The 22,230-nt window shown below is 41.4% G+C and overlaps 2 protein-coding genes across 3 annotated transcripts; one reads left to right on the forward strand and one right to left on the reverse strand.

Annotated features, from left to right (window-relative positions):
• Positions 1–210: 210 nt before the first annotated feature.
• p2rx2 (purinergic receptor P2X, ligand-gated ion channel, 2) lies at positions 211–5,085 on the forward strand. 2 transcript variants are annotated; one of them, XM_085368223.1, is made up of 12 exons: positions 211–377; positions 886–1,021; positions 1,103–1,174; positions 1,256–1,331; positions 1,418–1,514; positions 2,664–2,744; positions 2,815–2,968; positions 3,531–3,661; positions 3,785–3,875; positions 4,223–4,288; positions 4,384–4,471; positions 4,985–5,085. In XM_085368223.1, the coding sequence occupies exons 1-12, from the start codon at positions 211–213 to the stop codon at positions 5,083–5,085; spliced, it is 1,260 nt and encodes a 419-aa protein (XP_085224349.1). The 2 variants fall into 2 exon arrangements, with proteins under 2 accessions (XP_085224349.1, XP_085224350.1); XM_085368224.1 differs by having other exon boundaries at positions 4,384–4,461; positions 4,987–5,085.
• A 1,987-nt stretch (positions 5,086–7,072) lies between these two features.
• pole (polymerase (DNA directed), epsilon) lies at positions 7,073–21,702 on the reverse strand. The gene is made up of 48 exons (XM_085368226.1): positions 21,638–21,702; positions 21,385–21,520; positions 21,217–21,297; positions 21,079–21,123; positions 20,905–20,997; positions 19,918–20,072; positions 19,684–19,828; positions 19,500–19,580; positions 19,289–19,396; positions 19,092–19,202; positions 18,919–19,004; positions 18,486–18,605; positions 18,070–18,202; positions 17,857–17,970; positions 17,530–17,742; positions 17,324–17,431; positions 17,094–17,222; positions 16,909–17,011; positions 16,674–16,820; positions 16,421–16,566; positions 16,162–16,310; positions 15,929–16,021; positions 15,494–15,796; positions 15,219–15,414; positions 14,845–15,059; positions 14,327–14,429; positions 14,147–14,227; positions 13,916–14,038; positions 13,631–13,840; positions 13,283–13,495; positions 13,046–13,189; positions 12,810–12,950; positions 12,571–12,724; positions 12,264–12,370; positions 11,954–12,130; positions 11,628–11,851; positions 11,195–11,415; positions 10,913–11,117; positions 10,643–10,816; positions 10,254–10,379; positions 9,021–9,153; positions 8,613–8,814; positions 8,401–8,532; positions 8,086–8,279; positions 7,794–7,994; positions 7,580–7,705; positions 7,279–7,368; positions 7,073–7,195 (listed from the first exon to the last, which is right to left on the reverse strand). Exons 1-48 carry the CDS (start codon positions 21,700–21,702, stop codon positions 7,073–7,075), a joined length of 6,879 nt encoding a protein of 2,292 aa, XP_085224352.1.
• Between the last annotated feature and the right edge of the window lie 528 nt (positions 21,703–22,230).

Raw genomic sequence — 22,230 nt, forward strand, 5'->3', positions numbered from 1 at the left:
GCTGATTTATCAGAATAGAGTGGCATAAAAAAAAAACGAAGCCTGCCTTCAACCACATCAGGACCCCACCCCCTACTCTCTCGTTCACTCGCTGGTGCCAGGGATGCTTGAGAGAAATGCAGGCTGGAGCGGAGAAAAAGACACAATGACAGATATTTAAAGCTAAATATACAGATTCAATCGTAAGACTTCACAAGAACATCTGAGGATATGACGGAAACGTGCCATAAAATCATCATGGGGCTACATAACTTCCTGAAGGAGTATATTCATGGCTTTTGGGACTATGAGACCCCCAAGGTGATGGTGGTTAAGAACAGAACTCTTGGCGTAATTTACAGGGGTGTTCAGTTTCTTGTGATCACTTATTTCATATGGTAAGCTTCATGTTTGTACTTTTGCATGTCTAATGACCAGCTGTGTGGACAATATATGAAATTCAAAGGTTTATTTTGTCTTTTCTACATTTTTTCTGTTAGATCTGTTGGTTCTTTTAAATTTAATTACAGTAAAATTTTTAATGAATAATATTCATGCAGATAAAATAAATACACTACGGCTTTAAATTTGAACTCATGTAGTGCAGTTTTGTGGGGAGGAAATGCATCTCATTTGCAATTAACAGCATAAAATTCAACAATCCAACTGAGTGTGGCTCATCCCCTCTCTATATTATCAGAGATTTAAATGCTATCCAAGGAGAACAGATGTAAAGTGTTTCAGATTTGAAATAAACGAAATGCCCTGAATTAAAGTACATCATCACCTTTTCTTGGCTTCAGCAAAGAGGGCTGAGCAGATCCAGTGTAACATGACACCTCCAATAAAAACTGACATCATGGTAGAAAATGTGATATTACCGCTGTCTCTTCTATCATCCTGAAGGTATGTCTTTATAAGTCAGAAAGCATACCAAGAGAGCGAAACCCGTCCAGAGAGCTCTGTTTATACTCTCATGAAAGGCTCAGCAATTCATGGAGATGAGATCCTGGACACTGTGGAGTATGCCCAACCCTCAGAGGTGATTTCTTCATTAAACTTGTGCTGCATAGCTCATGCTTGAGTTAACCACTTTAAGTCTTTTTTTCCCCTTTTTGTTTAGGGTGGCGATGTGATTAGCACAATACTGAGACGAGAATTCACGTTCAATCAGAGACAAGGCACCTGTGCTGAGGTGAGAGGTCAACTAAAATCTACTGAGTAACAAAGACACCTTTTCCCTCCCATCACTGACATGTTTCTCTATTCACTTTAGCATTTTAATGTTGCCAATGCCAACTGCACCACCGATTCTGACTGCGTTGAAGGGGAAGTCAACTTCAGTGGCCACGGTAATGTTTTCACTTCTCATCTAATTTTTCTTCATGCCTTTTTTGGTTTGCATTTGCCACCCTTTGTTTCAAACACTTTCCTACAGGCAGAAGGACGGGCAGATGTGTTCAGTACTACAACCACACCTTTAAAACCTGTGAGATACAAAGCTGGTGTCCGATTGAGGAATACGCTGTAGTACGGTAAGATGGGTGCTACAGAATCATCAGCATCATGTCAGGTATATATGCATTGCTCTAAAAATCCATATAAGTTCTAAACAGACTCAAACTGAGCCTAAATATCCAAAAACATGGGAAACTAACATGAAATAAAATACGAATTGGTGCAGCGATTTATTAAAACATGTGCAAACATACATGGAAATGAAGGCAAAAACAAAATGGTACAGTCCTAACAAGCTTGAAAGTCAATATTTACTGAACACACTCAGCCAAGCTTTCTTGTAATTTCTTTTAGTAGTCTTCAGGAATTGAGAGGCCGGTGAAGAATATGTAGGATGAGTTGTGTGGTAGGAGTGACAGATGTTTTTAAAGTGGAGGTGGGATTACATCAGGGATTGGCTCTGAGCCCTTTCTTGTTTGCAGTGGTGGACAGGCCGACAGATAGGGTCAGGCACGAGTCTCTGTGGACTGTAATGTTCACAGAAGGCATTGTGATCTGTGCTCAGAGTAGGCAGCAGGTGGAAAAGAGCCTGAAGAGGTGGAGGTATGCTCTGGAGAAAAAAGATATTAAAGTCAGTGGAAGCAAACAGAATGCGTGTGTAAATGAGGGAAACAGATGTTACAGTGAAGCTGCAAGGAGGAGAGGTAGTGAAGTAAGATGAGTTTAAAAACCTGTTTAAAAACATTTAAATCCACAGTGCACAAGAGAGGCGAAGAGGAGAGTGCAGGCAGGGTGGAGGGTGTCAGAGGTGATTTGTGATTATGATAGCAGCAAGAGTGAAAAGTAAAATTTACAAGAGATTTGGCTTGATGCATGATTTTGACAAAAAGACAGGTGGCAAAGCAGAAAAATTAGTAAAGCATTAAATATTAAGTCATCATTAAATACAGCTTGGAAAAAAAACCTAGTCATCAAGACACATCCACATGAGTAAAACACAATAAAGTTCACATATTTTGGGCTTTATGAAAGAACCAAGAACCTTCTCTATGTGAGAAAACAGATCGACTGTGCTTCCTTGGAGACAAGATATTATCAGTTGCTTGGTCACTACTTTGACCAAATGATGACCAAACCAGTCAAACAAATTGTGTAACCTGAACCAGATGCAAGAACCACTTCAAGGTCACTTTAAGGAAATGTTAAATATTTGCTGTCTTCAACAGAGAACCACCATTAGAGGAGGCCATCAATTTCACAGTGTTCATCAGGAACTCTATCCACTTCCCCAAATTTAAAGTGCTGAGGTAGGGTCACATAGAAGTTAATACTTCTGGACATTTAAGCTGCAGATACTGATGTTCTTGTCTTTGGCAGGGGAAACATTAAGGATGCCCGAAACAAGCGAGACATTAAGAGATACCTGAATAAGTGTCACTATGATGAGGAGCGTGACCCCTACTGTCCCATCTTCCGCTTGGGATACATCGCAGCACAAGCGAGGGAGAATTTTAGTGAGCTCTGTAACACCGTGAGTATGATGCCTGCACTGCATGGTGTTCACAATATTTCATTTGTGGAGAGTGTTTCTCATTTAAAAATGTGTGGATCAACATCAACCCCCAGCCAGCAATCTAAAATTAGAACAAATCTTAGAATTACAATAGAAATTAGAATAAATTTATGTCTCTATAAATAAAATTCATATAGACATAAAATAGACATATAAAACTTAGACAGAAAGGCCATTCTTGCAATTTGTCCCAAATCAGCTATTGTAACACTTCAGTAAATATGAAACTTATTTTATAGTTTTGCAGATTCTTATGTGGTAATATCATTATGGTTTGTGCCGTCTCTATACAAATTTCTCATTAGTTAATTCTAATCTGATTGGTGTCTTGGTGTTTGAATTTTCCCAAGATTAATTTTAGGATTTGCCCAGAAAGTACTCAGGCACGTATTTCATTTGTGTTACTGATAAAGTTTGAATACTTTATATTCTTCTCCTGGGCTATTGCTGTTTACATGATGTCTTAAGAATGGCACCCACGAGGGTTAAAAATGACTACTGTCATGCTGTCTGAGTTCAGGGAGGAGTGATCGGTGTTTTCATCAACTGGAAGTGTAACTTGGATCTGGATCCCTCACACTGTAAACCCACATACTCGTTCCGTCGCCTTGACCTCCGAAAGGATCTGCCCGACGCTGGTTATTATTACAGGTTAGCACCGGCGTCCAACGCTGACTTTTATACTTTATTTTTAAAACAGTCTTTAAAACGCTCTTCTGCTGTGCTCACCTGTTTTTTTTTTCTTGTTGTAATAATTTATGTGTAATTCTACAGGTTTGCCAAATATTACAGTAAGGATGGGGAAGAAACTCGGACACTAATCAAGGCCTTTGGTATCCGTCTAGACATCATAGTTCATGGACATGTGAGTAGATTCTACTTTAGACCTGCTTATTGTTGTATCTATCAAAATATATTTTTTTATGTTATGTTTTTTTTTGTTTATTAGGAATTAACTCTTTAGTATTACAAACATTTTCAATTTTCTACGATTTTTTTCCCCCAATATTTCAATTCAATTTGTGCCAAATCACAACAACAGTCACCTCAACGTGCTGTAAGCTAAAGACTCTACAATAATACAGGGAACACCGCAACAATCAGAGGACCCCCTATAAACAAGTGCTTCAGTCTACTGAGTGTGGGAACAAAGAAAAAATCTATCTATCTAGATGTACGACTCCATAACAACTGTGTGTCATTTTTGTGCAGGCTGGTAAATTTAGTCCTATTCCAACCATCATCAGCACAGTGACTGCTATGACTTCTGTTGGGATTGTGAGTATTGACTAATTTGTTTTTATCCTGAGACATTAAAGCGGCACCGTTCAATTAGTGTAACTGTTATTCTGCTTCATCTCCCCTCTCTGTAGTGCACAATAATCTGCGACTGGATCATGCTGACATTTATCGACAAGAATGAAGTCTACAGTGAGAGAAAGTTTGATGAAGTGAGTAAAAAAAGAGAGCGTTATTCATTAAACGCAACTCAGTTTCATTTGTTTTTGTGAATCTGCTTCTATATCCAGTAGAAGACTTTTATAAATAGAATGAAATCGTCCATCCAGAGAAGAAATCTAGTTTGTCTCCAGGTCTTGTGGAGAATGCTGTCAATTATTAGCTCATCAGCCTGAAGGACTGATGAGCTGAGGTCATGGGGAGGCGTCTGTTGTATATCTTTTCACAATTCACAAGAATCGCTGCTCCTACAATATTGTTCAAGATTTAATCAAGCATAGACTTAATGGTCAGCTAATGGGTCTTCACTTTAACTGTGGTCAAAGTCAGGGCTACATTTGTCATTTTATGGACAATAACCATGAGACTCTAACACACGTTGTGAAACTCACTGGCTTCATTACTTTGCTCCAGGCACAAATCATACAACTGTATAGCTGTGTTTTGGTGACTGTTTTCTTATTTTTAGGGACTATTTTGTGAGATGTTTGTCTAATAACATCTTCTGCCTTTCACAGGTGATCAAGGAGCCCACAAATCCCATACCCACAGAGCTCAGCTACATCAACAGCTTCGGCTCAAACCATTCTGACCTGTCAGACGGCGTACCGCTGTGACCAAAGTCCTCGCTGGCCAAGTGCATGGACTCCCCACCACCAACTGTGGCAAACAGCAACTGCATCTCAGGTGTCAGTGACAGCTCACTTTGACACTGTGCTGATGTTAGTGGGGATAAAAACGGGCAAAAGAAAGAGATCCCTGTGGAAATCTTTGCATAAGACAGTTAGTTCTCTTTAACTTGACACGACCTCAGAATATATTAACAGCATATAGAGAATGTGTTTATTTTGAAAACAGGAAACCATTTCAGTACACTGTCATGAGAAAAAGACTGGCAGCACTTTATAACAACGCCACACTAGGAAACATTAGTAAGTGCTTAATTCATCATTTGTATGTCATTACTTCTCCTTAGTATGCCGTTTATAAATACAGATGTTTATCCATCATCCACAGCTATCACTGCTACCACATCACTGCTAGTAATAATCATAGTCATAATAATATATCAGTATTTATAAAGGCCATACTAAGGAGGAGTAATGCTATGTAAATGATGAATTTGGTCACTTGCTAATACCTTAATAATGTTTGATAGTATGGCATTATTCTAAAGTGCTACCAAAAAATAAAAACCATACAGCATATGTCGATGTATTGTAGACATTCAATCCAACAATAAATAACCTTTAACTTGGTTCAAACATAAAGACTGGTGGGACTTTTTAAAAAGGAAAAACAAAATCATGAAATTGTGACAAAGATAAAACTGAAGCATCTGAAGGCTCTGATTCATTTCCTTCTTTCAGTCTGATGTGCTCAGCACACAGGAGGAAACTACCAGGAGAAACACAAGGAGGGCAATGAACAGTAATCGAATAATGCAGACATTTCCCATAAAATGGTTCCTGTAACAAGATTGTGGGGAAGTGTGAATCCATCTGGTTGCCAAGGAGCAATACAGATGTCAGTGGTTTAAAACAACAAAAAACCCCACAAAAATTTAAGACTCAAGTTGAATGATCAATATCTGCTATGAAGGTTGGCAGAAAGTCACTTCATTTTGGAAACTGTAGACTTGCACCATATAAAAAAAAAATTGTGAAGATTCACAGCATACAGCTTAAATAGCTTTTTGTAATTTGTCTGACAAACCATACTAACTAAATGTAACATTTGCTGAGATCCTGATGCAAATAAGTCATTTAAGAGCACAAAATTGCTCTCATCATTTCATTTTATCAACATACATGCAGAGCATGTCTATGAGAACCTCAAAGAAGTGAATCTGATTGTACAGCAGTTAAGTCTGAAATGTGATTACTTGTCTGGGAGACGCCCACCAGGAGGTAACGTGAGTCATCTGTGAAACAATGAACTTAAAGTGAAGGGGATGTGTGGATTAAGGCAATTCTAAAGCAGACATACATAACGTTCACTACCAGATACATATTTCCCATATGGGATAACGACAAAAAAAACAAAAAAAAAACAATTTCCAACCAGCCAGAAATTCATCTTTTTCAGTCTGCAAGGTTAAAATTTGCTCAACAAAAAAAAGGAAGTTAGATTTGTCAAAGTCTTCTTCACTGTCGCCAAACCAAAGAAACAATGAAAGATTACGCAACATGCAATGAGGCAACATTAGTCACGTTTCACAGCAGAAGAAATTAGAGTGGATGCAGGTCATGTAATTGAAGCTGTGCGCAATTTACAGCAGACACATTAGCAGCCGAGGGAGGGAGGAGAAAACTGAGACAGCGTAACGACAGAGTAGATGTAATTTAGGAAAAATACAGAACTGCAGCAATCACAAGCAGACCAAGACACATGAAAAACACATTTATTATCAGTGAAGATCTTCATACACATGCATAACTAATACAATCTAAACATATTTACAGGGGAATCATCTTGGTTACACAATCACACAGCAAAAAGCAGAGACCGATGCTGCTGAAGTTTGCTAAAACTCAAAAATTAATTTCAGCACTCTGTTTCCTGATTTGGATGGAGTGAAGGAAGTGTCAGTGAAGCTCATATTCAGTGAACACCCTGGTTGATCTGAGGGCTCATAACGAGCAGCCAGCCTATGGTCTCCTCCAGGAAGCTCATGTTGTAGTGGGATGCTATGTTCCTAAACACCGTGATCTGCTCAGAGAAGCTCTGTAAACAGACCAAAAACAGCAGTGTCAATAATATGCGTTCAACGCTGAACAGAATGGTGCCGTGTGCTTCAAAGTACGAACCTTGGCTGGGAAGGTGAGGTCAAAGTCTCCAGCACATTTGCAGTAGAGGGTCATGTTGGTTTCCTTCACTCCCTTACATTTGCTACACACCTGAAATTGAACAAAACCTGTGAGGCACCTTCTGGAAAATGGGCTGTCAAAAAGCATGCAAGTTAGATTTTACTGCCAGGAAAACTTTGCTTTTTTAAGAAAAACAAACAAACAAACAAACAACCAGAAGTAGTGAGTGCATTTTTTTTTAATCATTTCATTGCTTAAATTTTGCCAGGTGTTTTGATATACTGAGCACTATTTTACCCACCAGATCCTGCAGCGTATAGCTCATCAGTTTCTTCTGCAGAGCTTCTACCAGAGCCATCTCAATAGACTCGGTGTCATACTGCGCCTGACAGTTGGAGCAGAACCACTGAGGCAAAATTGAACCATCCTGAGGAAAAGATAACAAGTTTATCTCATTTAGATTTCTGACTTTCACAGTTTCGAAATGTGATTATCAGGAGTTATTGTACTCTTACCTGTGCCACTGACGGGTCCTTGCAGAGGTCAAGGTCCCGACAGAAATTGCAGTGGTGACAGATAACCTCTGGCAGGATGTAGGAGTTACACGGGTCACGGAACTGGGCTTCCTCTGAAAACTCTCCAACATCCACAAGACGTAGGAGGTCTCTCTTCAGCTTGTTCACCTGATTTACAATGTTGGCGTCTAGTGAAAGAACCTAAACAAGGGAGGGATGGGGGAAATATAAATAACCGCTGAGGAAAAAAAAAAAGGAGCAGATTTCTTTTCTTTTTTTTTCTTTTTTTTACCTGGCAGACATATTTGATAAACTCCAGTGCTGGGTTGTTGAGTGGAAGGTGTGACCCAGGCAGGATGGGGAACATCTCTGAGGTGTGGGTAACACTCCTGGTACCAGTGACCTTCTTCTGGATTTTCTGAGTGATGGTGAAAATGTTCTGTGTCAGCTCGCTGGACACGTACTCCTGGGAGAAGGAGATCATTCCTGTGGAAGAGAATTTTTAAAGCCGTAAACATTAAACACTCGGCTGAGCGTAATCTGCAGTCCCAGAGAAATACAACAGAAGTCTTTAGCACATACAACAGCTTCCTGATCAGCTTCTTACCAGGAAGTGCACTCAGATCCCCAATTGCCTGCTGGGAAGCCTGGCTGTTGCCACGTCTCTTTACTGGTGTTGCTCCTGGGCCGTTACGTCTCAGCTCCTCTTTCATACTGTGATAGACCGCTGCAATGTACGCTGGCAAGGTAAAGGTGTTTTGAGAGTTAGTAACTTAGAAAGCAAAGAAAAAGAATGTTGGGAGATTTTCCTTCTTTTACCTGAGACGATCATGAGGAAGTACTTCTGACAGGAGGCGGTTTGAGGAAGATACTGCATGATATTCCAGTTACTCTCAATCAAATCCTCTACTTCATCCGTCTCTCCATCTCCGTCCTCCTCCTCAGCATTTTCTTCATCTTCATCCTCACTGCCATCCTCATCCCCCTCCTCTTGTCTGGTTTTCTTCTGTTGGGCTCCTTCCTACAAAAAAAACAAAACAACAACATTGGAGATGGATTCAGTTCAGGGCCTAATCGCAAAAAGAGTCGCCTCAAGGTGCTGTAGTTTGTAAGATAAAGACCCCAAACCCCCAGCAATCAGACATCCCTGTATGAGCAAGCACTTGGCGACAGTGGGAAGAAAAAGCTCGCTTTTAACAGGAAGAAACCTCCAGCATCTGGCAGTACCTCTCCATACATGACGCTGGAGGGCAGTTTGCCCTTCACGCCACCATAGTTGGCAGGGTCCATCCACAGCAGGAACTCCCAGCACCGCGAGAAGGAGATGGATAAAGAGTGGAAAATTTCTTTGGAATGGATGCTAGAAGAGAAACGGTTAGAAATGTGAGATGTTGTGGTTACACGTAAAAGACTGGAAACAGGAAATTAGACTTTCAAAAGTTGTAAACAATAAAAGTCAAACATTTAAAAGGTATTGGTGCTTATTTTAGTCACATACTTTCAGAAAACCAGGGAAAAAAACCACAACAATATTTCAAGAACCAAAATCCCAGGAGGTATGTATCTCTGAGTAGCAATATTGATTTTATATTCATATTTTGTCATAAAGTCAATATTTAAATGTCACATCCATTATTTTAATGGGCAGTTCTCCCATTTTGGGTTTAATTTACAGAAATCACTTCAGCTGATGGAAACCACAACAATCCCTGCCGTCTCGCTCTTCTAATAGATTATTTTTGTTTTTCTGATTTTAGTGTTCTGGCTCTTGCTTTGCATCATGCATCATTTTACTAATATACTATTGTTAATATGTCAAAATAGCCAACAGCTGTGAACACATGCATGCATTTTTACATCTGATTGGATCTGATTTTCTCCAGTAGTTTACTAAAGGAGACGTGCAAAATCACTTTAGTTTGTGATCCAATCAGAGGGAATGAATTTTATTGATAAATGATGTTAACAGCCTACAAAAATGGAACCGATCAATTTTATTATCAGTTTTCTATCAGCTAAAAATCAAACAAACTTAGCAGCAGATTAAGATCAAATGTAACATAATTACATTTTCTGCATCATCAAGAAAATACATTCAATTTCCAGTGATGTGATGCACTAATGTTACAGCTGGAGTTTATTCTGTGAGGTTGCAAATAAAGACATAATTCTTACCTGTTGCCATCAAATGTTCAAAATTAAGTGTATTGACACTTGGACTATTTTCACTTACATCTTGTCTATACAGTTAAAGTACTGTTTTAACTTTAGAATATTTAATTTAAATTTAACATGGCACTTTTAGGGCCTCAATTGTATATATTGTTTTATAAACAAAATTTGTGTATTGAAACAAAATAATTTCTCACTGGGATTCATTCTGATTTTGAAAATAAAAACATGCGAAAACTAAAACTCTGGTCATCCCAGATCAGACTGGAGAATTTAAAAAACACTGACCTGTTGGTGATATACTCAACATAGCCAATGGCATCATCAATCCTGCGTTTTTTAGTACACAGAATGATCCTATTAAAGTTTCCGTACACCACAGTCGAGCCGAGACGTTTGAACTCTGCAACCAACCTAAGGCCAGAATGCGAGAATGAGGTCTGGATAAATGGAAACTGAAAGCATTATTATGAATCAGAGTTCACATCGTCAAATTTTCTAATAAAGTTTTACGTTTAAAACGTAAAAAACAAAAACACAAACAACACCAACAGCAACAACCTAAAAATACCAGGGCTTTCTCTTAGTGGTGAAGTCCTACTGATGTAGAGTTTACCATTATTTCAAAAGAAAGCTTTCAGATTTCATTTTTGAAGTATAAAGGATTTGGCACTCACTGCAGAAACACTTTCTTCATCATGTTATGCAGGGTGCGGTGCAGGGCGGGGTCATACAGCAGCGAGCTGGGGGAGCGCAGCCAGCGGTAGAAATGCATCACCTGGTTGTCTGCATACACATTGTGGTACTGTGTGATCTCCCTGACCCATCCCACCACCATGCTCTTTAAGATCCTGCTCAGAGAACCCAGAAAAATTAATCAATGAAAATTGTGGTTTGAGCAAAACACAAAACACAAATCCTGCGCTCAAACACAGAAGTTTACACACCTGAAGGTGTTGGAGCAGAGAGCTGTCTCATCGTAGCTAGCCAGAGCGCTTGCTCCCTGGTTTCCTGACATCATGTCCTCCAAAGATGCCTGCTGAATCACATCAAAACTGACGCCCAGGCTGGCTCCGCCCTCCATGTCGTTGACATGCTGAGACTGGAGGATGGTGTTCACCGCCAGGCTCTGCAGGTCCAACTCCACACATGCTGCACGAAAGATGATGATTAAGACAGACTTCAAAAATCCCTCTAGTGATTTCCTTTTTCTTCCTTTTTTTTTGTACCTGTTGAATAACATCCCTGAGCATTGATCTCCACAGAGCCTCTGTCATCATTTTCCATCACCAGACGGCTGTCATCAGCCTCTTTTCCTCCCAGGTCAGGCCTGGATGTGGGTGAAAGCCATAGCAGGTGGTTGTGCTTCCGTAGATGTCTTGCCAAAAACAAGTCTGAGCCAAAGATGGACACATCCTGTGGCAAGTTCCCCACAGGTAAGTGGTAATATCTGAAAGTAAAAGAACAATTCAAAAGTGCTTGAAAATGTTTTACAACAATTTCTGCTGCCTGGATAAATCTTTTATTAGAGGCTACAACCACAAAGTTAGCATGTAAGACGTTTATAGTGTCCTCTTACAAAAAAAAAAAAAAAAATCTTCCTCTCCGTCTGGAACAACCTTATGTGTGAAGGGAAACTCAGCAGAAACATGCAGATCATACCTGGCCATGTCAAAAGCCTGTGACAGACAGCTGTCCAGGTTGAGGTAGTGGCGGATCATGCGCCGGGCACCGAGCCGTTGCCAGTCCAACACATTATAGCTGATCTCATCAACCACATGAACCGGAACGACCGGGAACTCCTCGAGCACCGGCATCCCGGCCGTCAATCGACGCAACTCCCAGTTTGACTGCACTGCGATGAGGGTGGGCCCACGGCGCTCCTCCTGTCAACAGCAACAAACAAAGCAGGCATTTGCAAATTTAGTCGCATGAAACTTAAAGATTAAAAAGTAATAAAAATGTTAAATATAACCAGATTATTTTACCTTGTAGTTTAGGAGTATTCGTTGGAGTGCACGTGAGATCGCCTTCATGTCATTTTCAGCCCGCACCTCAAAGTTGTGTTTCTCCGGAGGCAGAAGCTCCTCCGTCGTTTTCTCCAGGAGTGCCGTGCGTTCAGCTGTGTAGAGGTTACTCAAGTTGGGCATCTGGTTGCTTCGAACCTAAAAAATGCAAGCCAACAACTGAGCTTTATTCTCAATGCAATTAAATGTCATGATGGTACTGAGAGGAAAACAGACTTCTTCTCTGGTACTAAAACAAAGAGGACACTCAAAGAAAGCCCATTATTCTTACCGTGTCCAGGACGAAGATGCTAGCTTTGCGCTGAGAGGGGATGAAGAGGCCAAACAGAGCCTTGTGGCCTTGGCTGTGATGATACAAATACATGTGGCGAACACTCCCTGAGAAGCAAACATAGTAGTTGCAGATCAAAATTCACAAGTAATTGCAGTGAAACGGTTTTCTTTTTCACTAAAGGGAAAAGTCATAATTTAGGTCAACCTAAATATTCAAAAAAAGTAAATATTAAATTGTGACATTTATGACCATCAAAAGTCTGCTGTCAAAACTTTTAAATCTAAAGTGTCTGAATGACTCTTACCAGGTTCCAGGTAGCTAAACTGGGCCAGCGACCTCATCTCCAGATGTTCCAGATCAAACGTGTCAGCCTCCCTTCCGGCCATATCTCTCACAACATGTTTGTTGACCATGCACACGCATCCTAGCTGCACCAAAGCTCGAAACAGCAAAGGAACCTGAAACAAACGACTCGCTGCGTTCTGTTTCCAGTACTATACAGTTATAACACGGACACTATGCAGTGTAAAAAATTACACTGACCTGTGTTTCATAGACTCCTTCGATGTCAGGTGCAGAGAGGTCTGCGTTGATCTCATTGATGTGCTCTTGGTACATGTCCTCTGGCACAGAGTACTCATAGAGGTAGTAAACCATGTTGGAGCGAGGCAGCATGCGATTCACCTGTAATCACACAGCTCTGATAGTTATTTTGGGTAACTTCTTCTATAGTCACAGTGATGTCATTGCATTATTTTATGCATTTTTTTGTAGCGTGCCTTTTTGTACGTCGCTCCCTCCTCCTGTTTTGGGACTTTTTGATTGACGTAGAAGACACGTGGGATGTTGAGTTTCATGCAGTGGAGGTCATTTCCAATCACAGCCCAAAGCTTATACAGACCAGGGTGACTAGTTTCTGCAATCTGAGAAAAAAAAGAAGAAGTAAAAATAGAGAAGATCAATATCTTTACATTATTAAATTATTTGTGGATGATAACAGGATCGCTCTGCACTACCTGGACAATTTGCCACGGCATATCGAGGATGCTGCGAGCTGTTCTGCGGAGGAAGCTCCCCAGGCCTGTGATGGGACCACCTCTGATCACTCCTCCGCCCACTGGTTGAGCCTCCCCATCCAGCAGCCTCCTCCTCTTTTTCCTCTCCTTTCTCTGCTTCAGCTGTAGCTCCCACTTTTTCTTATGGTAGCGCAGCCAAACTTGACGTTCCTCCTGCACACAGAAAAAGTTGTTTGAACCTTTTAACATTCACCGCTGGAACGTCTTGGATTCAAATGCACTACAAGTGCATTTGGAATTGCATGAAAATGTCTCAAGCTTAATATACTGAAACCTCTGCTTTCCTACCCGTGTTTTTCCCGTGGGAGGGGGCGGTCCCAGGATCTCTCGCCAGGACTGCGTAAGCTCTAAATCCTGAGACTCCACCTGGCTGTCGTCTCCGTGTGACGCCCGCTTCCGCTTAGTGCTGATAAGGATAGCTGGCTGCAGGGGTTTGGGTGGCATCCCAAAATCCTCTATGTCAGCAGCAGGACCTGCTTCAAGAGGCTGATGGGCAATCTGAGAGCGAGGAAGACATTTAGAGTGCAACAATAAGGCTTAGTGGTTGACACTTTACTGTGAGGTTAACCTTACCTGTCTCTTGCCCTCGCTGGTAAACAGCTCACTAATTTTCTTCTGCTTGTATATGTCATTTTTCTCCAGGAGTTTCTTGTGTAGCCAGTCAGGATGCCTCACTCTGGGAACAGGATTCTTCACCTTATGGAAATAAAAAGTGGAAGGTGCCATTATTATTTTCTTAATCAATTAAATTAATTATTTAGTTTTAAGTTTTCTGTTTATTTATTTATTTTTTAAACATTTTACCTGTTGCAGAGCAGCAGGAATGGTGATGATTTTCTGGATTGCACTACCCAACCTCTCTATGTAATAGCTCCAATCAAGGATCTGGAAAAAAAAAGAAAGAACCAAAAAACCATATGACATGAAAGTACTTGAACATTTTTGTCTTTGTTATTCGCGTTTAATTTTACCCTTAAAACTCACAGAGCGGATGTCCATGTCATGCAAGCTGGGCATCTTCAACCACTTGCGAAGGAAATGTTTCTTGACGCTCGGCTCGGCCTGAAAGATGGCTAGAGGAATGGCCCTGATGCACAGAAGCAAAAATGAGCCGATGGCTTTAACTTCTGATCGTATTAGAGATCGCTAGTTTCCTAAGGATATTCAAAAATGGGAAAGCGAGCTCAAGAAAAGTCTTTGGTGCTGTGTAACACCAGGAAACCTATCGAATCAGTAGCCTAGTTTTTAAATATGGTATTGCTGCAATAGTCTGATGTGACAGATTTTGAAGTTTGAAGTCTCAATATTAGCATTGTGGACGTTATCATCTTTTCATTTTTGTTTTGGTTTTTTTAAACCAGACCTGACAACCGAGGCACCGCACACTCACACAGTAGCAACTTACCAATTATAGTGTAGCTACAGCCTAAAGGTTTCCCTGCTTTACCATCTAACATATTCAGTACGGTACGATAAGTTTACTTTAGCGGCAACTGTCGAACCTTTCTGTGACAGGGGAACCCTCAGGTTTTCGGGAGATGACATAGCGACAGCTCAGACCGGCATCTTTCACCATTTGATCCCCCAGGAACTCTGCCAGCCTCTTAGCTGTGCTGATGGACGTGGACTTCTGCTCACCGTAATCTTCGAGCTTTCTAGACATTGACCGATTCTCTGAAATCAGGTCAAAAAGCTCTGCGTCTGGCATGTTGGCAGCCTGCATCACACATGAAATGATCCAGTGAGTTTTTTTGTTATGCATTTTCTATAAAAATTATTCTAATAAACGATTGCTGAACAATACAATTCAGAAATATGACAAAAACACCTTGTTACAGGAGACCCTAGTTATCAGAACCTGATCAGAGATATGCACCTTGCTGTAAAGTACATCCAGCCAGTAGTCGGCCACTTTGGCCACTGAAGCGTAGACCTCCTCTAGAGTAGTTCCTTTGAGGAAAGCCTCGAACACAGACGACTGAAAAATCTTGATGAGCTGGAGCTCTCCTCTTCTCTTCACTTCAAAACCCTTCAGCTCGGCTAAAGAACCATCCTCATTAAACACAGCGTACCTAAAAAGAAAGGCGACTCCCTTTGTTAATTACACCCTGTAAGAAGGCCACAAATCATTTCACAAAATTATCTCCTTACCTCTTTTTCAGCTTCTTGCCCTCCTCTTTGGAGGCTGGCAGGATCATTGCCAGATACGGTCCGTCCACCTCAAAGAAGATGCTGTTCTCTGCCCTGATGTTGTAAGTGACGGACGCGGGGTCGACCAACTCGTGGTACTGATCGTTGGTAAATCCCTCTTTTACCATGATGTTCAACATGGCACCCGGGTAGGAGATAGTCACCTTGGTCTTCTTCTCGTTACTGGTCTTCACCACAAAGTTCTCCGGGAAGGTATTGGGGAGGACACACCAGATACCATCAGTGTCCAACTCAAGAGGCCTCCTGTGTCACAGAGAAGGAGATTTATTGCAGCATTTTTATAGTTGAATAAACTGACCCGCAGCATAAAATATATACTGTAAAGTGCGTGAGCTCAATTAAAGCCAACATGCTGGCAAGAATTATGCAACTCACCCTATTTGCTCAATGAGCTCTCTGGCCTGAGTAATAATATTGGCTCCAGTGAAACACACAATGCCGGCCATCTCCATAGAGTACCATCGGGCCCTGATGGAAACATAAAATAAACAAACAAAAAAAAAACAGAGCATCAAGTCAACAGCACTCAGTACTGACTGCAGCAAAAAGCTCAGGTAACAGCGCAAGTGGATCTGTGATGATTGATGAAAACCGCGGCCGGCTCCTACCCCTTCCTCATGACGTAGCCGTAGAAAGAGTTGAGGATGCACTTGTGAGCGAGCTGAAGGGATTCGTACAGGATCTCCATGTTTTTGCAGCGCTTCACCTCAGCGGCGTCTCCACTGTCCTGAGCTGATGAAAGTTTCTTCTTCCACACCTAAAGCAAAGGTAGCACCGAAAAGAAAACCTTTACCGCACGTAACTATAAAAAAAATAAATACATAAATGAGACAGATCAGGTATAATTTGATCAAATAGCTACAATACCTTGTGAAGTCCTTTGAATTCATAACGGCGATCTCTGAAAGCTCTTACAGTATCCACATAGAAGGAGTTCTCCCTCTGACAGATGGTGGTAACTCGCTCCTCCAGCTTGGTGACGTGTGTCTTTTTATAGGCCTTCTTACAATAGTCTGATTTAAAAAAAATAAAGTCAGGACTAACTTTAGCCCTGATAACCCACTATTTTCATTACTTATAGTCAAAGTCTACTATAAGGAGCCAAAAAGAAAAGAGGAACCTGCAAGACGTTTCTTCTCATGCTTGGCCTGCTCCTCCCTGTTGAGCGTGTGGAAAGCCCGAGGTGGACCGTTGGGGAACAGTGGCGGGAACTTCTCAGACTCAAGTTGCTGCTGGATGCGGTGAAACTCACTGCGGCTGGCGGGCACTGCAGAGAGAGACAGCGAGAGACAAAGGTTTCGTTTCCCCCCCCAAATCGCTTAAAAGCAGAGTACAAATATCCAAAGATAACTTACTGATTTCGCCTCTCCATTGCCAGGTCATCCTCCTCTGACACGTGGCACCAGGCTTGTTGAAGTCACAGGCAGCGCACTTGGCCTCATCAACTATAGCATATGGCTACAAAATTAGAAGATAAAGACTAAATTTAATGCTTTTCTAGATGTGATTGTGAGCATTTTTTGATTAATAAAGTAATAACCTGAAGGCGGTTGGTGAGAATAATATTGGGGTACATCGCCCCAACGTCCAGATGGTAGATGAGGGGACATTCAATCCTGTTTGGAACCTCCTTGAGGGACGTCAGCTTTTTCTTAATTTCGTCACAAACCTGAGAAAATATCGGCGTTAATTCTGAATTTCAAGCTCAGAAAAAAACTTGAGTAACTTATTAAAAAAGACAGACAGAGGCAACTCCCCTCCTCCACAAACCTCGTTAAAGTTAGTGACTTGCTCCAGAGGGATTTTCTCCTCTTCTTCGATGGCATGACGCATCGTTCTCTCAACTCTTTGCAGCAGGAAGTCAAATGCAGCCGGGTTCTGTTGCAACATCAAAAATGAGAGCGATGTTTAAAAAACAAAACAAAAACAAACAAGTGCTGATGAAGAGTGAGCTCTGAGAATTGAGCAGACTGTACCATTTTGAAACGACACGGGATGTCACTCCGAAACACTCCAGACTCCAGCGCCTCCACGTGACCGCCCACGTAAGTCTCGGAGTCTAGGACGTGGCCGTCGTCTGTCAGTTTGTTGAAGATCTGCTCCTGCTTGTTGGGGAAGATGATGTTGGCGTGGAAGGCCTGCACCATAAGTAAAGCTTCACACAGCGTTCCCGAACCTTTACGCAGCACCTGAAACAGGTGAACAACGCAAGAAAAGAGAGACTGGTAATTAGTAAAATGCACTTTAAAAAAAAAAAGAAGAGAACTCTACTTAATCTTTTGCAAAGCACGCCAGAGACGAACCTCATCGGGCTCCATGGGGATGATGGTACACAGAGCGAAGATGAAGGGGTGGACATATTTCATGTACAGGTAATATGTGGCCACGGCATCTGACACAGAATAGGTTGCTAGAGTCTGACAGGAAGAAAGAGAAAAGACAGTAAGTGGAAAGTTAACATCCCGTTAAAATGATTCCGGTTTTTATTTTATAAAGACGGGAGTTTAGTTCTGCACCTGCGGCTCCTCGGTTGCCATGCGGCACATTTCTTCTGGGTCGAGCTCCACGGGGTCATAACCCAGTTTGGCCTTCGCTGCTGCCTTCAGATTGTGGCTTCCCACCGGCAAGTAGCTGTCTCTCTTTACCCACCTGATACAGGATAAGGAGGTTTGAAGTTGGATATATGAAAAACCAACATTACATATAACATTTACGTTGATTATATGTGTTAAAATGTGGTTAAACATGAGATTTTAAATCTTTATAAAATGCTTTCTATGTGTTGACAATAGACATTACACAAGATTCATCGTATCCAAGTTATAAAGCTACAGACAGAAAGAGATGCATGCAAATGTTACCAAAAACATAACCTCCTTGGTGGAGGTAAAGTGTATGCTTATCATTTTAAGAGTGTAAAACTTTTGCACACCTTAAACAATCCATGTGGATGGCCTGACTGGCCTTGTACTCTCCCTGGTTATCTTTCTGGAAACCGATCTCCCTGTGCATGCTCAGTCCATGGAGGGCAGCCCGAACCTCAATGAAAGGCCTAGAGAGAAACAGTATGAGGAGAGGTGGAGGATCAAGAAAAGTAATCAGCATAACAAACAGAATAAGAATATCTAATATAATCAGCTTTTTAACAGTTTAAATAATTCACTATTAACAGCTTCATCATTATGTCGTAGCTGCCTATTGTCACAAAGAACTGGTGCTTGGGCCACTTTTGCTCGAGCTGAAGTGAAACCAAGGACTTAAAAATAATAAAAAGTGTTCACTGCAGCCACTGCCTGTAATGTATTCTACCCACTTCACCTTTAAAGTAAGTAACTGGCTTTTACAGAAACAGAAAATAGGCTTACCAATCAAAGAAGTCTCCATTGTAGGTCACAAAGATGTTTGGCTTTGTTTCTTGAACGTGATCAAACCACCTCTGAATGAGAGCTGCCTGCAACCGTTACAGCGTGTTATTAAACTGACAGAAACACACAGCAGCCTATTATTCATCAATGCTTTATTGTTAGTGGCTACATACCTCATTGTCCTCATTAAAAACAGTGAATGGCCCTTCATACTCAGGTTTGGGGGTAAACTCAAAATCCTCAATGTTCTCAGAGACGATCTCTCGGTTTGTGATCAGAAACCCCTACGTGAAAACACAAGGACTGTTAGATGATACTACAAACAGGAACGTAACAATAACTTGAAAAATCAAACGCAAATGAACCTTACCTGTCCATCTATCATGTAGGAGATCATCATAATTTGATCCGTCTCTGCGTCTGGGAATTTCAGCGGAAGCTTGGTGGTCTCGATGTCAAACGCCAAAACGACAGGGTCCTGCAGGGAAACAACGTTTCACAGAAAAGCCCCGACATAAATCAAAACTTCAGTATAACTCCGAATGAATGATGGAAGGCTTAAAACAACAAAATCCTGATACCGGTCGCTCCACAAGATCGTCTCTCCGTACAATCTCTGGCGGGTAAGCGCTGCCTCTGTTTCGAACATTGTACCAGTGAGCCTGAAAAATAAAGACAGTTAAGATAAGAAGAGCACGCACAGGTGCACAGGTGTCGAGGAACACCTCACTGGAAAACACTGGAACCTGATAGAGTTGATCTTACCACGTGGATCTTCAGGTCAATGGACACACGCACATGGTAGGGCACGTCATACTCTCTCATGTCCACTATGTTGTCTAACTGATCTGAAATACTCTTTGACATCCCGTCTTCATCCACTGAGGTCACGTTGCCACCTGATAGCGCACTAAGAGGACAAAAAGGTGTCGGGGGTTATTATAAAGCTGGAAACGTCAGGCGGAACATCAAAGGAATCTAACGAAGGTTCGGTGATACCTTGACAACATTGAGGTGTAGGCATCGTTGGACTGCTCCCTCTCTCTGTTTTTACGTACCGCCGGGGCAATCTCACGCTTGACCTTCACGAGGTCGTCCACGGTGTTGAACGCCAGCTTGATGTAGTTTCTCTTCAGTCCGACAAGGTGGTTTGGCTGGAGACACCAGATCAGCAGAATCAGCATGTGAGTGGCTGCACAAAGTCAACACTAGCAGCCAATAGGGAAGTATACTGCAACCTGTTCACGATACCTTCAAAAACACTGATACTAAGGACACTAAATACTAAGGACAAGAGTGCCACAGTGGTAAAGGGGATATATATTTTAGATTTTTCTTAAATGCGTGCACTCACTTGGCCACTTTCTTAGGTACAGGTAATCAACTGCTCACTGTAACACATCAGCCAATCACATGGGAGCATCTTAATGCATAAAAACAAGCAGACGTGGTCAAGACGGCCCGCTCAAGTTTAAACTGAGCATCAGAATGTGGAGGAAAGATGATTTAACAGACTCTGAACGTGGCATGCCTGACGGGCTGGTCTGAGTATTTCACAAACTGCTGATCTGCTGAGTTGTTCCTTCACAAACATCTCTAGAGTTTACACAGAATAGTCCAAAAAAAAGGGAAAATATCCAGTACGTGGCAGTACACCTTGTTGATGCCACATTTGGATGGTTCAGTCAGAATCTGACATAAGCAAAATGAAAGCATGGATCCATCCAGCCTTCCAACCCAGTACTAGTGAGGCATATCTAATGAAGTGTCTGGTGAGCATACATAAACAGATTAATTTTTAAATGAGTGAAAATGTGTTGTGGTGGTGCTCTTGTCAAAAATCATCCATTAATTAACCACCAACTATTTCTTCACTAATTCTGTGTAAATAAATATAGAAAATATTTATTTATCTACACTTATTTGACTTATTTATTTACTCACTATTTATTTATTAGATAACTTAAAGTCAGTTTAAACTCTCACCAGGTCCAGGTCCTCTTTTGGGAGAATTTCGAGCTTTGCCACCTTTCCTTGGAACTTCTTAGATAAATATGAGATGACTTCTCTCTCGCAGTTCTGGACATACACATTTTGTTATTTATTACTTTTTTTTTTTTTAAAAATGTTCACTTGGCATAATCACAGTCACTAACTTACCTTTTTCGTCGCAATGTAAAAGTATGGCTTGAAGGGCAGAGACACCTACAGCACAGACAGAACACATGAGAGAAAATGTAAAATGCAGGACATTTAATAAGCTGCGTTACAGCGCTCTGCTTTCCCCCCCAAACACACCTTGAACCTGCTTCCATCCTCCTGTATAAAATAATAGTCCACCGCGCTGATCATCCTCTTGTCTTCATCCAGGATCTCTGCCTACAAATGCAGAGCATCAAAAATAAATGTTAAGTGTTTATTTTGCAGCAGACAGAAAGGAAAAACTGTCGCACTGCGAGGACTCACGGGGTGCATGTTGATCAGCCAGCCCGTTTTCTCTCCCGGCTCCTTCATCCTGTCGAATCCGAAGCGAGCGTCCATCTCGTCGGTGAACTGACTGCGCTCCAGCCGCTTGAGGGCCGATAAGGAGGATCCATCATCCCTGGTTCAAACGCACACAACAGTGACAATAAATTCTGACAGTCCTCGGTCATCCATTAATATTCTGAATAAGAAAGTGTTATGAAGCGTTTGGTCTGTTAGAGCTGCTGGGACTTACTGGTTTTCCGGATCCCCACTCGGTCCTCGGTCCGCTTTGTAGCGTCCACTGTTCTGCAGAACCATCTTCTATCGCGATGTTCCGGGTACAAAACACTAAAATAAAACAGCTAAACGTGTGCGTGAAGCCGCATTTGAAGACACCCCGCTTTAATAGAAAGTTTTGTCTGCTGGATTTGTCTGCGCCTGTCACAGACTCGCCTGCTGTTTTCCTATTTTGGCGCGTTCGTGCAGTTGCCGCGAGAGGACGGAGCTGAGAACCGGAAGTACAAAGATCGTTAATGAGAGAAATGAACCCCTCACGGTGGTGTTGAGACGTATCTAATTAGGTTGAATGTCGTGTTCATTGTAACGTTGGTGCTCATAGATCTGCCTCTAAAAAACAAAACAACAACAAAATAAAAACAATACGTTAGAAAGCAAAGTGTTTACGTGATTTAGTGTAATTGAGTTACACTAAATCACTTTTAAGTGATTTAATAATTTTAAGTTACATTATGCAATATGGAACTGCTTAAAAAGTAAAAGTTTTTTTGGGTGATTTGCAACAAATGTAAGTCACTACTGCTTGCTGGTAAAATCCAGCCTTCCCTG

Source organism: Diplotaxodon limnothrissa, linkage group LG12 (assembly GCF_057381915.1).
Source record: "Diplotaxodon limnothrissa isolate DT_005_m linkage group LG12, D_limnothrissa_male_GT1.1, whole genome shotgun sequence".
In the NCBI taxonomy this organism is placed as follows: Eukaryota; Metazoa; Chordata; class Actinopteri; order Cichliformes; family Cichlidae; genus Diplotaxodon; species Diplotaxodon limnothrissa.